The sequence below is a fragment of the Callithrix jacchus genome, chromosome 20, assembly GCF_049354715.1.
Source record: "Callithrix jacchus isolate 240 chromosome 20, calJac240_pri, whole genome shotgun sequence".
NCBI lineage: Eukaryota > Metazoa > Chordata > Mammalia > Primates > Cebidae > Callithrix > Callithrix jacchus.
In genome coordinates, this window is record NC_133521.1 from 40,818,678 (window position 1) to 40,834,043 (window position 15,366).

Here is a 15,366-nt window from a genome sequence, read left to right on the forward strand (position 1 = left end):
CAGGTACCTTTGTGCTGGCACCTGTGATTAGTGAATTGGTCACAGAAGTATGTTTACAATGTGCTTTCTGTGTGCTTTGCAGACAGTGTTAAATGTCGCTCTGTTTCTCTGACCAGGTAGTCGATAGTGACAGGCCAGAAAGGTCCAAGTTCCGGCTCACTGGAAAGGGAGTGGATCAAGAGCCTAAAGGAATTTTCAGGATCAATGAGAACACAGGGAGCGTCTCTGTGACACGGACCTTGGACAGAGAACTAATCGCTATTTATCAAGTGAGTACCCCTCCCATGCCCACCCCGGCTGCAGAAATGTGGCTTTCAAAGATTGTTTTCTTCACACTGAGCTCATTATTTCTGTGCCTCATCAAACTGGGGACTGCATGGCTTTAGGGTGTTTCTGTGGGAGCTGAAGTGGATGGAGTTGAACCCTGACGGGGTAACAGTGAGGGGTCTCTATCCCATCAATAGAGCCCTCCAGGCCTGCATCAGACTTTGGGTACCAGAGACCAAGAAGGGAGACCCCGGAGACACCTCAGAGGATGTCAGAACCCTTAGGGCCAGAGACCAGCTTGACCTAGAGCTGGAAGAGGTATAAACCCCGACACCTGATACAATTAGCAAGGCAGAGACCGCAGGGTGGAAGCAATTGCTAAATACTCAGCAATAAGGAGTAACTACATGATGGCAGATTTTGCAAGGCAGTTTTCTGTAGCCATTTAAAACGCTTTTGAAGAAGTCGTAGTTATATGGGAAAGACTGAAGATATTGAATGAAAACAACATACAGACACTTATGACAGCCTCATTTCCAGTGGAGTATTTGCGCATATCATGACATGTACATGTTTAAGAAAACTGATAAAGGAAAATTGTTACGTTAATGGTTGTATTTGGAAGTGATTGATTTCTTTGGTTTCCTTACCTACTTACATGCATTATTGTGAGTTTGCAGTGAGAAGAGACTATAAGGGCGTTGGAGGCATAAAGTGCTGGGCACACGGAGAGCTACAGCATGATGGGAGGTGGTGCAGTCCCCATCCTCCTGCAGAACCCTTGCTCAGCAGTGTGCTCAAAGGTCTGGGGTCCGGGAGGATGCAGGTGCCTTCCAGACTTCCATCTCAGAAGCCTTGCCAAAGGCTTTTCTGAGCATCTGCTGGGAGGAAAATCACCTGTCAGTGAGAACTGAAAAGTGAGCCATGTGTCCCCACTTATACCCAAGGGGGAATCAGGAAGTTGTATAAATTGAATGTTGGTGCCCTCAGAAATACTCAGTTCCAACTGACCTTGACAGTAACCAGAGGTGACCTGGCAGCTACTGGTGTCCAGCTGCTGTAGGAACAACCAGCACCAGACCATGGGTAGCTGCCCTCTTCTCTTTCCATGCCCATCATGGGAGTCTCCAAGAAAGTTCAGGCACAAGGAACTAAGGAAAGATACAATAAATTCCATAACTTCTTAGAAGAGTTATCAAGAGCTCTGGGGCCTGATATGATTTAGGGCTGTGACCCCACCCCAATCTCATTGTGAATTGTTACTCCGACAATTCCCACTTGTCGTGAGAGGGACCCAGTGGGGGGTAATTGAATCATGGTGGTGGGTCTTTCCCATGCTGTTCTTGTGATACTGAATACGTCTTTCGAGATCAGATGGTTTTACAAATGGGAGTTCCCCTGCACGTGCTCTCTTGCCCCCCATGTAAGAAGTGCCTTCGTTCTCCCTTCATCTTCTACCACGATTGTGAGACCTCCCCAGTCATATGGAACTGTGAGTTCATTAAGCTTCTGTCCTTTATAAATGACCCAGTCCCCATATGTCATTGTTAGCAGCACCAAAACAGACTAATACAGGATCTGAGATCTGCCATTCAGGTCTCAGTGCTGCTGCATACTGAGCTGTGGGAACTTGAGCAACACTCTTACCCTGCCTGATGTTGGGATTCTTGTCTATAAAGAGTGAATAGAGCTAACACTTCTAGGGATTATAAAAAATGAAATTACTAATTTTTTCCAACTAGCAATTGCTAAACAGCTAATCACACAGGGCTCTGGCTGTAGCGTGCAGCTTCTCAAGCTTACAGCAGTTAGAAGCATGGATTCTGCCCACAGCCAGACTGGCTGCATTTAAATCATGGCTATCATGTACTAGGTGGGGGAACTTGCCAAGGTGTCTGCCTCAACTTCCTAACCTGGAAAATGGGGAAAATAATAATGATGATCTCATAGGATTTCATAAGGACTAAATGAGCTAATTCAAGTCAAGCATTTAGAAAATGCCAGAAACATAGGAAGCACTGTATAATCTTCCGACATGAGTGACAGTAATCAATGATATTAAAGGTGAAGGAAGGTAAATAAAAACCCAAAGGACTCCCAGTTACGGCCCAATCTCCCATCTGCAGTATGAACTTTCCTTGAATAATCTTGAGTTTTTACTGTAGCTTCATAGTCTACTTTATGGTATATTGATTGAGCAATTTATTCATTCTACACATATTTCACCGAGTATCCGTAGGGTGAGGGACACTCTTCAAGGTGGTAGGGGATACAGCAGCAACAAGACACACTTGGTTCTCTGCTTCCGTGTATCTTTCATTCCGGTTCTTTGTTTCAAAATATGCTGGCTTGAATTCCTCTCTGTTGTGTGTAGGTGACCGGCCAGGAAGTTGTACGTTGTTGGTAACATGGCTTGGTTCACTACGGCACAGGGTTACGTACCCTCATTGGAAAGGCTGCTGGTACTCGGTGGGAATGCAGTTTCTTACACAAGCACTAGGGCTACGACTGGCAGACTGGGGCTCAGCCTTGAGCAGTGTGCTCTTCAATGGGCTCATGAGGGCCTGTTTTCTGATGCCATTTCCCTCCATGCCTCAGGCCCTTCCGTTCAGTCATTGTCCTGTTTCCATCATGCCCTGGCTGAAGCTTCTTCCTCCAAGAAGCAAGTTTGAGGAAGCCCTGATCACTCTGTTTGGTTCTCTTACTTTTAGACAATGAGAACTTGGTTACTCTCCTGTTGGTCTGCTTTGGGCACAGGAATATTGCATTGTCAGTTCAAGTGCCCATTTAAGAATAAGTTACGGCCAGGCACGGTGGCTCAAGCCTGTAATCCCAGCACTTTGGGAGGCCGAGGCAGGTGGATCATGAGGTCAAAAGATCGAGACCATCCTGGTCAACATGGTGAAACCCCGTCTCTACTAAAAATACAAAAAATTAGCTGGGCATGGTGGCGCATGCCTGTAATCCCAGCTACTCAGGAGGCTGAGGCAGGAGAATTGCCTGAACCCAGGAGGTGGAGGTTGCGGTGAGCCGAGATCGTGCCATTGCACTCCAGCCTGGGTAACAAGAGCGAAACTCCGTCTCAAAAAAAAAAAAAAAGTTACTATTTTAGTTGTACAGTTAGATCCATGGTATTCATGGTAGTCAATGTGGTTGGTAGCAAATACGGTTCTTCAAAGAGCGGAATCCTAGGTCTCCAAATCCCCATGTTTTAGTTTCCAGTCTTGCGAGTGTAAAAAGGAGAGAGCCTGTGGGTGAATGTGTTGCCTCATCACTGCTCCAGCGTTTCTGTTGTTTGACGTTAAATGCTACTCACGTGGAAGTACATGTTAATGTGTTCACATTTTCCAAATCCAGCAAGAAACACTTTGATCTAAGCCTCGGGGATTTGTATGATAAGAAATAATCTGGAATACATTTGTCCTTGGGCCTCTGAAAGTACAGCCTCACTGAAGCTCCTGTTTATTGAACACCGCATGGCAGGTATTGTGCTAAACACTGTCTACATTCTCTCATTTAATCCATTTCACACAAGAGACGTAAGAAGTAAGTGTTAACGCCATTTTACAGATAAGCAAATAACCGTTAAGCAACGTTTTCAAGGTCTCACAGCTGGCCTGTATTGGATTTGGAATCCATATCTGGTTTTTTTTTTTTTTTTTTCAGCTCCAAAGCCCTGTATTTTCGATCACTAAGAAATCATCTTCCTATTTTATCCCCAACTAGAGTTTAGACCTAATCTGCAATCCTTAGCCCCTTTCCTAGGAACTCTGCTTACTGGGGCTGGGAAGGGAGTTCGACCGGCTGGGTGATCTATTACTTTTTAAAACCATCCCTTTCCATGACCCACTGCCACCTTGTCACTCTTCCCTGCCCCAGGCCCCAGAAGAGCTTCCCGTGCTTCTGACCCAAAGTAGCACCTGGCAAAATAATTTATCTCTTGCAGTATTGGAAGCTGACATATTAATGCAAAGCCTCCTGAAATATTACTCATTATTATGCATTTTGCCGGCATTTGAGTGATTTGCGAAGTCTTCATTGGAATAAAGTACTGTAAATGATTCATGAATGACCAAGTTTATGAAATTCTATAAAAATATTAGCAGGCGGTAATGATGCCCTCACACTGCGAATATGATCGATTGACTGCAAATTTGCCAATGTGGGATGACAGGAGTTGAGTGGGAGACAGTCTGTTAGGCAGGTTGGGGCGGGGGGAAGATGGCGGGTTTGGGATGAGCTCTGCGGGAGGCAGCAGGATCACGACCCTGGTAGCAAGCAGGTATCTTTGGCAGGAGACCTCCACACTGATCTATTGTCCAGTGGGAGATGCTCAGATAACTGGGGATGTCAGAGCTGAGTGGGAGAAGAGAGGAACATATGGAAGAAGAGGCAGAACTATCATTTATTGAGCATTTATTAAGTGCCCCAAAATTCCCTGGGTTCCTGACATACACAAACCCAAGACAATGATTATCTTGTCTTCACTGATGAGTAGGATGAGGGCTAAACAGGTTCCCAAGATGCATTTTTTACTTTTAATGTTGGGGTGAACATGTCTTGAACATTTACAATGTGCCAAGGCTCCATGCCAAGTACTCAAATGATAGTCTCATCTCCTCTTCATAAAGATAACCTTGGTACATCTATCACACTCAATTTTAGAACAGGGAACTGGAACCACCTGTGTTTCTGGGCTCAGAACATGGACAGGGCCTCACTGTCACCTTCTGTATATTTTCTCACATTTCATACTCTATGACTTACTCTTTTTGGAGCCAATTTCTTGGTCACGTTTTGAATTTGTGGTCAAGAATGTTGTCGTAAGACTGAAATGCAACTGGCAGTCAGAGGTACGTTCGCTCATATATTTTCTTTCATTAAGTGGCTCTGCCCCAATTCTAACCCATCTGTAGCTTCATGACAATTTGGCAGAAGATGCTTCAAAGGGAAAAATGCTGCCGTGTTGTGGAAATAGGTGTATCATAATGTTGGTGCTTTTAAGATGATTGGGAGACATACATGTACCTGTATTCGAGCGTTACATAAGTGATTAACCTGGTTATAATAAATATCCTTGTTATGAACAAATGATGTACACATTATTGTACTGCCCTGATTTGATTTGTACTGGGAATGGACCCTAGCCCTCACTCGCAGGGACATGCTACATAAGTCTTCTTTGTCATCCACTCTGGTCTCCCCCATGGCTTCCTTTCTTAGCCAGGATTCCTGGTGGCAACCAACAAAATCACCTCCAAGTAGTTTACAAACAAAGAGACTCATTTAAGAGTACGGGTAGCCAGTAGGATTGCCAAAAGTGCCAAGTAACCTAGCTTACCAGGCCAGATAATGTGGTGCTATAGGAAATACCCAGTCATATATGATACTATTCCAGGGAAAGGTTTTTCAACAGTGGCACTATTGAAATTTGAGTCTGGGCAATTCTTTGTTATGGGGGACTGTCCTGTGAAGTGTAGGATGCTTAGCAGCTCCAATGGCTCCTAACAACTTGATGCCAGTAGCACCCCCACCCCGCCCCAACCTAATCCTGACAATCAGAAATGTCTTCAGATAATGCCGATTGTCCTATGGGGGGCAAAATTGCTTCCATTTGAGAATTACTGTTACAGAGATGTGTCACAGTCCGTTTTGTACTGCTGTGACAAAATATCTGAGCCTGGATGTGTATAAAGAGCGGAAGCTTATTGACTCACTTCCAGAGGCTGGAAAATCCAAGTAGACACCAGCAGGCTTGGTGTCTTCAAAGGCCATTCTCTTCCTCCAAGATGGTGCCTTGCACCCTGCTCCCTCCAGAGGAGAGGAAGGCCGAATTCTCATATGGCAGAAAGTGGAAGGGCCAAAAGAGAGCACCTACTCCTGAAAGCCTTTTAAATCAAGGCATCAAATCTACCCATGAGGGTGGAACACACATGCCCTAATCACCTCTAAAGGCCCCCACCTCCCAACACCATTACATTGGCTACTAAATTACGACAAGAGTTTTGGAGGGCTGAGACATTTCAACCATGGCAGAGTCAGTGTCGCTGCTACCTCTTCCTGCCACTTTGCTCTGATGCTCACAACTGGATGTGGCAGCTCTACTTTGACTACATAAAAGAGCCAAAGACTCTGCCATGTCCAGAACCTCTGACCTGCAAAGCGCACCTGTGACCTTCTGCCACTCACTTCCCTCCAGTCTCACGCTGGTGCATCTGCAGGAAGAGCCTAGATCATAAGCAGGATCTAGCTGCAAAAGAGCTGGGTCAACATCGTTTTTCATTTTTCCAGCTCCCCGGTACAAGGAAGTGCACTCGCCAGGGGACTGAAGTGGTTGTTGTCATCTACCACATTGTCATATCATGAGTGCAATTTTTTAAAATTCCATAGGTTTTTGGGAACCAGGTGGTATTTGGTTACATAAGTTCTTCAGTGGTGGTTTGTAAGATTTTGGTGCACCATCACCTGAGCATTATACACTGAACCAAGTTTATAGCCTTCTATTCCTCATTCCCTTCCTACCCTTCTCTTCCAAGGTCCCAGAGTCCATTGTATCATTCTTTTGCTTTTGCATCCTCACAGCTTAGCTCCTAATTATGAGTGAAAACATAGGATGTTTGTTTTCCATTCCCAAATTACTTCACTTAGAATAACAGTCTTCAATCCCATCCAGGTTGCTGCACATGTGATTAATTATATGGTAGATATATACATGGTAGAGAGATATATATATGGTAGAGATATATATGTACACACACACACACAGAGTTTTTTGTTTGTTTGTTTGTTTGCTTCTTTTGAGACAAAGTCTCACTCTGTTGCCTGGGCTGGAGTGCAATGGCTCAATCTTGGCTCATTGCAAACTCCGCCTCCCAGGTTCAAGCAATTCTCCTTCCTCAGCCTCCTGAGTGGCTGGGATGGCAGGCACCTGCCACTACGCCCAACTAATTTTTTGTATATTTAGTAGAGATGGGGTTTCTTCGTGTTGGCCAGGCTGGTCTCAAACTCCTGACCTCGTGATTTGCCCGCCTCTGCCTCCCAAAGTGCTGGGATTACAGCTGTGAGCCACTGTTCCCGGCCCACACCACAGTTTCTTTATTCACTTGTTGATTGATGGGCATTTGGGGTGGTTCCACATTTTTGCAATGGAGAATTCTGCTGCCATAAATGTGTGTGCAAGTATCTTTTTTGTATAGTGACTTATTTTCCTCTGGGTAGATACCGATAGTGGGACTGCCAGAGTGCTATTTTATTCCAAGTGAGAGCCTGTTAGTGAGGAGCTTAGTGACCCAAGGGTAGGTAACCAGCTCACACTTAGGGGAGTGTGGCTTCAAATCTGTGATCTTACCTTCTCTCATCATTATAATCCTATCAGTCGATAACACACATGTGGCCTAGGTGAGAGCCCTCAGTGGGACAAACAAGGAATTTGTGTTTAAAGCCCAGGCTTTGGAGCCAGACCTACAGAGGGAAGAATCCTGACTCTCCTATCGCATGAACCTTGTGAAATTGCCATTCTTACAGGTGAAAAAAAGGGTGAACATTAGCAATTTCATGGTTCATTCTAATACTCTGACGCCTTTACCAAGTCATTTCTCAGCCTCTGTTTTCTCATTTTTAGAATGAGAGTGAGATTACAATATCATCTCCTAACAGTGTTATAGTTGGGAGTGTTTATCAGTCAGCCCAATCACTTAGTAAGTGTTCTGGAATTGGGAACCACGCCGCCACATATTGGTTTTATAGTTTAAGCTCCCTGCAGGTAAAATGAAGTTGAAAGCACTTGTGAGGCGGCAGCTGGCAGGTAAACAGCCGAATGTCAGTAACTCTCTGCAGAAGGGAATCATCTTACTGGGCAGTTTCAAAGTATGGCCCCAGACTAAAAGCATCACCTGGGAATTTGTGAAAGATGGAAATTCTTAGGTCCCTTCCCAGGCCTGCTGGATCAGAAACTCTCGGGGTGGGTCTCGCCAGCTGGGTTTTAACAAGCCCTCCAGGTAATTCGGAGGCTTACTGCAGTTTGGGAACCACAGGGCTAAATACTCATACTCCTGTGTATTAACATCATGGCAGGTGACCTGATCGCTAATTGGCCTTGATGAAGGTGACCTTTGAACCAATTTCATTTCAGTTCTGGTGGGTAACATGTGCCTCAAGTGTGCTTATTTCTCCAGGCGCTCCAGTGTGCCATTTGAAAGCCTTCTACATCCAATTCCAGCTCTTCCAAACTGCTTTCTTTTTGTGTCATTAATGGCACCTGAGAGCCGGACAAATTTGCCCCAGGCTTCCTTGCTGCTTCCTGTCTAGACTTTGGATGACTGTTAAATGCCATGTTACTGCGTATTTGCTTGTTTCTCAGCCAGAGATGAAGATGTCCTCAGAAGATTGGAGCTGGAACAGGCTGATATGATTCCTGATAGGGGGGAATTGGCCTTGGGGTCCACAGAACCAGCCTTATCTGCCTTAGTCAATCTGTGACCTTGAAGAAGGCATTTGTGGTTCCTGAACTTTGCTGCACTTAGAATCACCTGGGGAGCTTTGAAAACCCTGAATGCCCAAGCCGCACTCCAAACCAATTAAATCAGGATGTCTCAGAGTGTGACCAGGTGTCAGTATGCTTATACAATTCTCCAAGTTTTTCCATTGTGAAACCAAGTTTGAGAACTGCTATGTTACTATAACTCGTCTACACCTCAGTTTGTTCATAATTAGGAATTAATATAATGATACCAACCAGCTATGTGTGTTGTGAATATCAGCTGAGATAATGCAGGAGTTTGTAACACATAATAAAAGTCAGAGATCTCCTTTCTCCCCAGTCAACTGCTTGACTCTGAGCAAACATCTGAGACTACTTTTTTTTTTTTTTGAGACGGAGTTTCGCTCTTGTTACCCAGGCTGGCGTGCAATGGCGCGATCTCGGCTCACCGCAACCTCCGCCTCCTGGGTTCAGGCAATTTTCCTGCCTCAGCCTCCCGAGTAGCTGGGATTACAGGCATGCGCCACCGTGCCCAGCTAATTTTTGTATTTTTAGTAGAGACGGGGGTTTCACCATGTTGACCAGGATGGTCTCGATCTCCTGACCTCGTGATCCACCCGCCTCAGCCTCCCAAAGTGCTGGGATTACAGGCGTGAGCCATCGCGCCCAGCCCGACTAACTACTTTCTAAGGCCTCCTTTGACACAAGCACTTAAAAGCGGGAATTCAGAGAAACAGAATTTAATACACAAATGAATGCTTGTCTTCTGACTGCTTGAGAAAAAAAAATAATTCCAGGTTTGTTGGCAGCCTCCCCCTACCCCGGCCCCTCTGAGCACCTCCACCTGACTTATTCCAGTTCATCTCTTCACATTTGCAAGCTCTTCATTTTATTACAACCCGGCCTTATCTGTCAGGTGCAGCTGACGAAACGGAGGCATGAAGAGGTTAAACAGCCTTGCGGCGGCCACATACCTGGATTAGACTGCTGAGGTGCTTCTGACTGATTATTTATTTGGTCCACTAAGCAAAGCCGCTTCCTCACTCAGGGCTATGGAAACACGTTTTTTTTTCCTGAACTTCATTTGCACAAACTCCTCAGAAGAGCTTCGACTTGAATCTTGGCAGGTGGGAGAACCCCACATTCCTTAATTTCCTCTCCTCCACCCCCACACTGGGCCTTGCTCCTGCAGCACCTGGCCCACACTTGGGACGTAGCACACATCCGTGGAATGAATGAACAGTGCAATGGCTATGTTTTCTTTTCTTTTTCTGCTTTAATTGTTTAACTACAACCAAGTCTACTTCATCATGCTGCTTCTTCAAATGACTTGGTGGCATTTTTTTTCCCGAGGCACTGAAGCTTCACAATACATTGGAACTGGAAGAGGCTTAGGCCCATTTTGTTCCAGCAGCCCAGCAGCCCAGCAGCCCAGCGAATTTACAAAGAACAAGTTAAATAACTGGGGAACTACTCAGATTCCCAGGACTCGAGATTTTTTTGGATATGTAACTATCCCTCAGTGAGGACTATTGTGGCTGACACTCTGGGACCAGATCCCCAAATGTAGGTGGGGGGAGCATCCATTTCAGCTCCCGCCACCCACTGGCCATATATTTGCCTTCAGCAATTGGCATAAAGATACACATTTTTTTTAATTTGGTAGAAATGAGAAGGGAAAGGAAGAAGAAGCGTGCTAGAGGCGTGGACCAGGAAGAGAGAGGAGGAAAGGAGGAGATACAGATAAGTTGTCCTCCTACGCTGGCACCTTGAAGTGGGTTGGAGACCCATGGGTTTGAGGACAGAAAACGATCGAAGTTATGTTTTATGAAATAGACGGCAAGATTGAAAGTGAGGGCCGGAAGCTAATTAAATCGAGCACAAGCAATTGAGTCAGAACCCAGATTTAAGCACTACGGCTGTGGGAACAGATGGCCAAGGATCACACAGCTGGAAAGAGAGGCCACCCCTGACACCTGCAGCACTGGGCATGTCACCTTGGTGACATTTCCTCCAGTGGCCCTGATGAGGGAGGAAGCAGCAGCATTTGGCACATGGTATGGAAGCTGATATTGATCAGGGTGTCCTTGTGAAGCCAGCCCTGGGCCTCCCAGGAAATACCTGGGGAATAATGTGTGGGGACAGAGTTCCCCTGGAACGGGTTGGAAGCTGGTGGTCCCTATGATTAGGGAATAAAGGCAAACGTGCCCCATGTCATCATCCCATGCTGGGAAGCCAGCCAACCTCCACGTTTTCCATTTCAATTCCGGCCTGCCCACTGCTTCCATTTTAATTGCTTAACTGCTCTGAATATGAAATAGGGAAAACCTGTGGGCAAAACCACAGAGTAAAAAGCACGTGGGGAGCATGCTTTTTGGCCAGCTGAGGTTTCTCTTCCACCCTAGAGAAGTGGAGGAGCATAGAGGAGCAGCTGGGGCCCATAGAACTGGCGTCCAGGCCGGCAGCACCAAGTCTGCAGCCCCATCAGGAAGGGATTCAGCTTAATTTCGTGGTCGATGCATTCAAAGGACATTGATTGGGTGCCCACTTGTGCCAGCCACTATTTCCCAATGCTGAGGATACAGCAGCAAACAACCACTAAATCCCTGCTTCGTGGAACTCTGTCAATCCACCAGCTTTAGTGAGTATGTGACAATCACGCGGCCATAAGTGCTGGGAATAGACATGGAGCTGATAAAAGAGAGTGGCAGGAGACGCTGCTTGGTCCGGAAGGCTTTTCTGGGAGGGGACGTTAGAAGAGAGGCCAGATGGTGGAAAGTCTCCTGAGGACAGGAATGAATGCTGTCCTTACCTCTCACATACCCCTGATAGCAGTTTGCAGCCACAGATGCTTTGGTCCCCTAGCAGGTGCCTGGCAATGTCTGAAGATGTTTTTTGTTGTCACAACTGGGGGCTGTTGCTGGCATCTGGTGGGTCATGGATGCTGCTCCAGGACGGTCCCCACACGGCAGCAGGGCCCTGCTCTGCAGGCTCCTTGCGTGGGGCTGGCCACTCAGAGGGTCTAAGAATAGTTCATGGTCTGTCCACTCAGTATTCATCAGGCTTGGATGATCAGGGAGTGTGTCTTCGTCTCTGAAGAAGTTGCAGTTTTGGTTGTCACCACAACAAGGGACACTATCTGTCCTTGTAAAGTCCACCCGGTAGCTGGGGCAGTGGTTTGCAACAGTCGACCATATTATCATGTGAGGAGGGTTCTGTTATAGGTTCAGCCTTCCAGAGGACGTGAGACCAAAGCAAGCGCTCAAGAATGAGGAATGTCAGGGGACAGAGACGTGGACAGGGCAGGAAGGGTGCTGTGAGGACAGCAGACAGAGGAAAGAACTTCTGGCACCTCCAGAGGAATGCATGCCATTTAGGGCAGAGGAGGGCAGGGACTTGGGGGAACATGACTAGGGGAAAAGATGGGACTCGTGCGAAGCAGTGAGCTTAGACAGGATACCCCTGTGGCAAAAGGAACAGACGATGGAGGATTTTAGGCTGAAAGTGAAATGATCAGATTCGGATTTTACAGGGACTGATCCGGTTGACATGCAGGGCATGAATGGGAGGCAGTGAGTTCTGTTCACTGGGTCTTTGAAGCCAGAGTGACATGCATCAGATGGATGCAGTTTTCACCCAGAAAGACCTGGGTAGTGAATGGGATTAGTCCAAACTCAGTGAAGATATTAAATCTATCTTGGGATGAAAAGAGTAGCAGGAATGGGGAATTGTGGGAGGAGGACAGGCCATGCAGGGCCTCACAGGGCAGGGTAAGGTGCTTAGATTTTATTCTAAGGAAGCCTCAGCCTCAGAGCGTTTTCAGCAAGGGAGTGACATCCAATTTGCATTTGAAGAAGATAAGATTTATTTTAGCAAGTCAACAATAACATTCAAATTGTCATGAAATAGAACTTGATTCAAAAATGCATTCATTTGTTGAGACTCCACTACCTACCAGGCACTGGGGAAAAGAGATCAAAGATGAAAACTTGCTTTCCCTGGAGCTCAGCCTTCAAGTTCCCTTCTACACATAGTAAACCAGAAAACCTTTATTTTTAAATTCACATGTGGAGGGGTGGGGAGCATTTTACGCACTGGCTGGTTCTCCCCGTTTAGTCTGGCATAATTTCCGTGCCAAGTAAATACTCTCTTTTAAAATTTTAATCTTTCAGCATTTTCTTTTTCTACAGGGGTTTATCAGTGGGATATCTCAAAATGTATTAAACACAGTTGGTCAGAACTGTTGATTTGTTTGATTGGTATCTGTTTTAAGATCTTTATTATCGAGAAGGCTTATCTTTTCTCAGGGAGGCATTAGGTAGCAAAAGAGATTATTTCCATATTATTTTTCATTTGTCCAAAGGTGCAGATACTGGGCTCCTTTTAAGTAAAGTCCACCTTGTCTGTTGGAAAGCCTGCAGGCCCATGACGAGGGACTCGCTTATGTTCTGTACGTCAGAAATACCCATTCGTGTTTCTGCATGTGGGACCAAACGGAGCCACGTTCAATGCGCCAGACCAAACACTCTGAAGCATCACATCCTCGTTCAGTGACGGCTTAGCATGTAAAGCATTCCTGTGACTGGGTTGTCAGTTTTTGACACTAAGAGGCTGGGAGGAGAGCCCTGTGCTCTTCTGCAATGGATCATGTCATCCTTCAATGGATCATGAATAGCTGGGGAATAGCACATTTGAAAGTGAGAGACCCGGAGCAGAAGTCTTGGCCATTGGCCATAAAGCCTGAGAAAAACGGGCAGCTGGCATTTTGCAATAAGTTGTGAATGCATTTTCTATTCCTTTTGAGTTTTTATTGCAGAACCTAATCGTGAACTCTACTGAAGTCACATTAGTTCCTGTTCAGTGTTCCTTACCTCCTGTGATGTGAGGCTCTGGTAATTAGCAGGGCTGTTTCGGCTCCCAAATAAAAAGGCAATATATTTAGAAAATGAATGTGTGAATTCAGGAAAGCAGGCATAGGAAGGGGTGCATGACGTGTCTTTCTCTTGCTGATGCAGGCTGCAAGTCGAGGTGAAAGAAGTTCTAGATCATACTGTGTTCCCTCCCTGACACCCCCGCAATCCTCTTGACTCCCTATTCCCAGATAGGGGATTATTTTTAGAAAGCTATCCTGGAAGGTGTCAAACTGAGAAGACAAGTATTTCTGGGGAAAGCCACAATGTGGATGGCATATTTTTGGGTCAGCGCAGGAAATCCAGGCCCTGAGATAGAAGGAAGGGGAAAGCGTGAAATCTGTATTTGGAATGTGAACCAAGCTTATGCCAGGACACATCTCGGACATACCATTTTCATCCAGAATGGTTGCTCCCTTCTTGCGCATGTCTCCATCTTTCTCAGGTCTGACCTTCTCCCAGCTCTCTAGGCTTGAGCAAATGCCCAGAGCAAAGCTTGGGGCTAGAACAGGAAAAGAGAAGATACATGGAAATGAATAAGGAAGTCACATTCTAGATAACTGGTACATCATGGTCCCCTTCTTGTAACAATCCCTTTCTCCATCCTCCACCCCATCCTCACTTGCCTCTCCTCCACAAACAATTCAGTTTAACTGTGTAGGTTGCATCATGGGATGCTGGTACCCTGGAGTGATGGACAGTTGCCTTTCTATTGAAGGTCAGCCACAGAAAGAGCACCTCTGTGTTGGCAAATCTGCCAGGTGCAAGGCTCTCTGAGGGAATCGATGGGAGAAAAATTTTGGATTCTCTTTTGATTGTATTCCTGATGGAGTCAGGATTGGAGTGAGGGAGAGTTGGGTGTTAACAAGCGTAGATTGCACATGGAGTGGCCGTCTTGGGCAATAGTGAGTCCCCTGATGGTTGATGTGTTGCAGCAGGAGCTGATGAGCACCTTGAGGAACACAGAAAAATGTCAGTTTATGTAGTTAGATTAGAAGTAGGGGGTCTGCAAACTGTGGCCTGCAGGCCCACTCCAGCTTCACCCACTCACTGTTTACTGCCTGTGGCCTCTTCCACCCTACATCCACAGAGTTGAATAGTTGTCAAAGTGTGGCCTGCAAAGCCAGAAGGACTTACTCCACCCCTCTACAGAAAAAGCTTTCCAACCCTCGACTAGATAAACCCTGATAAGCCTTGGATGTTTGTCCCCTCCAAATCTTATATTGAAATGTGATCCCCAGTGCTGGAGGTGGGATGTGGTGGGAAGTGATGGGATCATGGGGGACCCCTCATGAATGGTTCAGTGCCATCCCCTTGGTGATAAGTGAGGTCTTGCTCAGCTATTTCACATGAGATCTGGTTAAGAGCATGACACAGAAACAAAAAAACAAATACCACATGTTCTCACTTATAAGTGGGAGCTAAGCAATGAAAACAAATGGACACAGGGAGGGCTTTTCAGAGGGTAAAGGGTGGAAGAAGGGAGAGGATCTGGAAAAATAATGGGTACTAGGCTTAATACTTGGGTGATGAAATAATATTCATAACAAATTCCCATGACACAAATTTGCCTGTGTAACAAACCTGCACTTGTACCCTTGAACTTAAAACTTTAAAAAAAAAAAGGCTGGGCATGGTGGCTAATGCCTGTAATCCCAGCACCTTGGGAGGCCAAAGCAGGAAGACCACCTGAGGTCAGGAGTTCAAGAC

General features: G+C 46.0%; 1 protein-coding gene across 3 annotated transcripts in view; it reads left to right on the plus strand.

Annotated features, from left to right (window-relative positions):
• Positions 1 to 15,366, plus strand: part of CDH13 (cadherin 13) — a 1,362,211-nt gene that overhangs the window by 744,305 nt on the left and 602,540 nt on the right. For all 3 annotated transcript variants that reach the window (XM_078357844.1, XM_078357843.1, XM_008986283.5), the window contains one exon: positions 117 to 269. In XM_078357844.1, the coding sequence (XP_078213970.1) occupies positions 117 to 269 (153 nt within the window). The remainder of the gene's footprint in view (positions 1 to 116; positions 270 to 15,366) is intronic.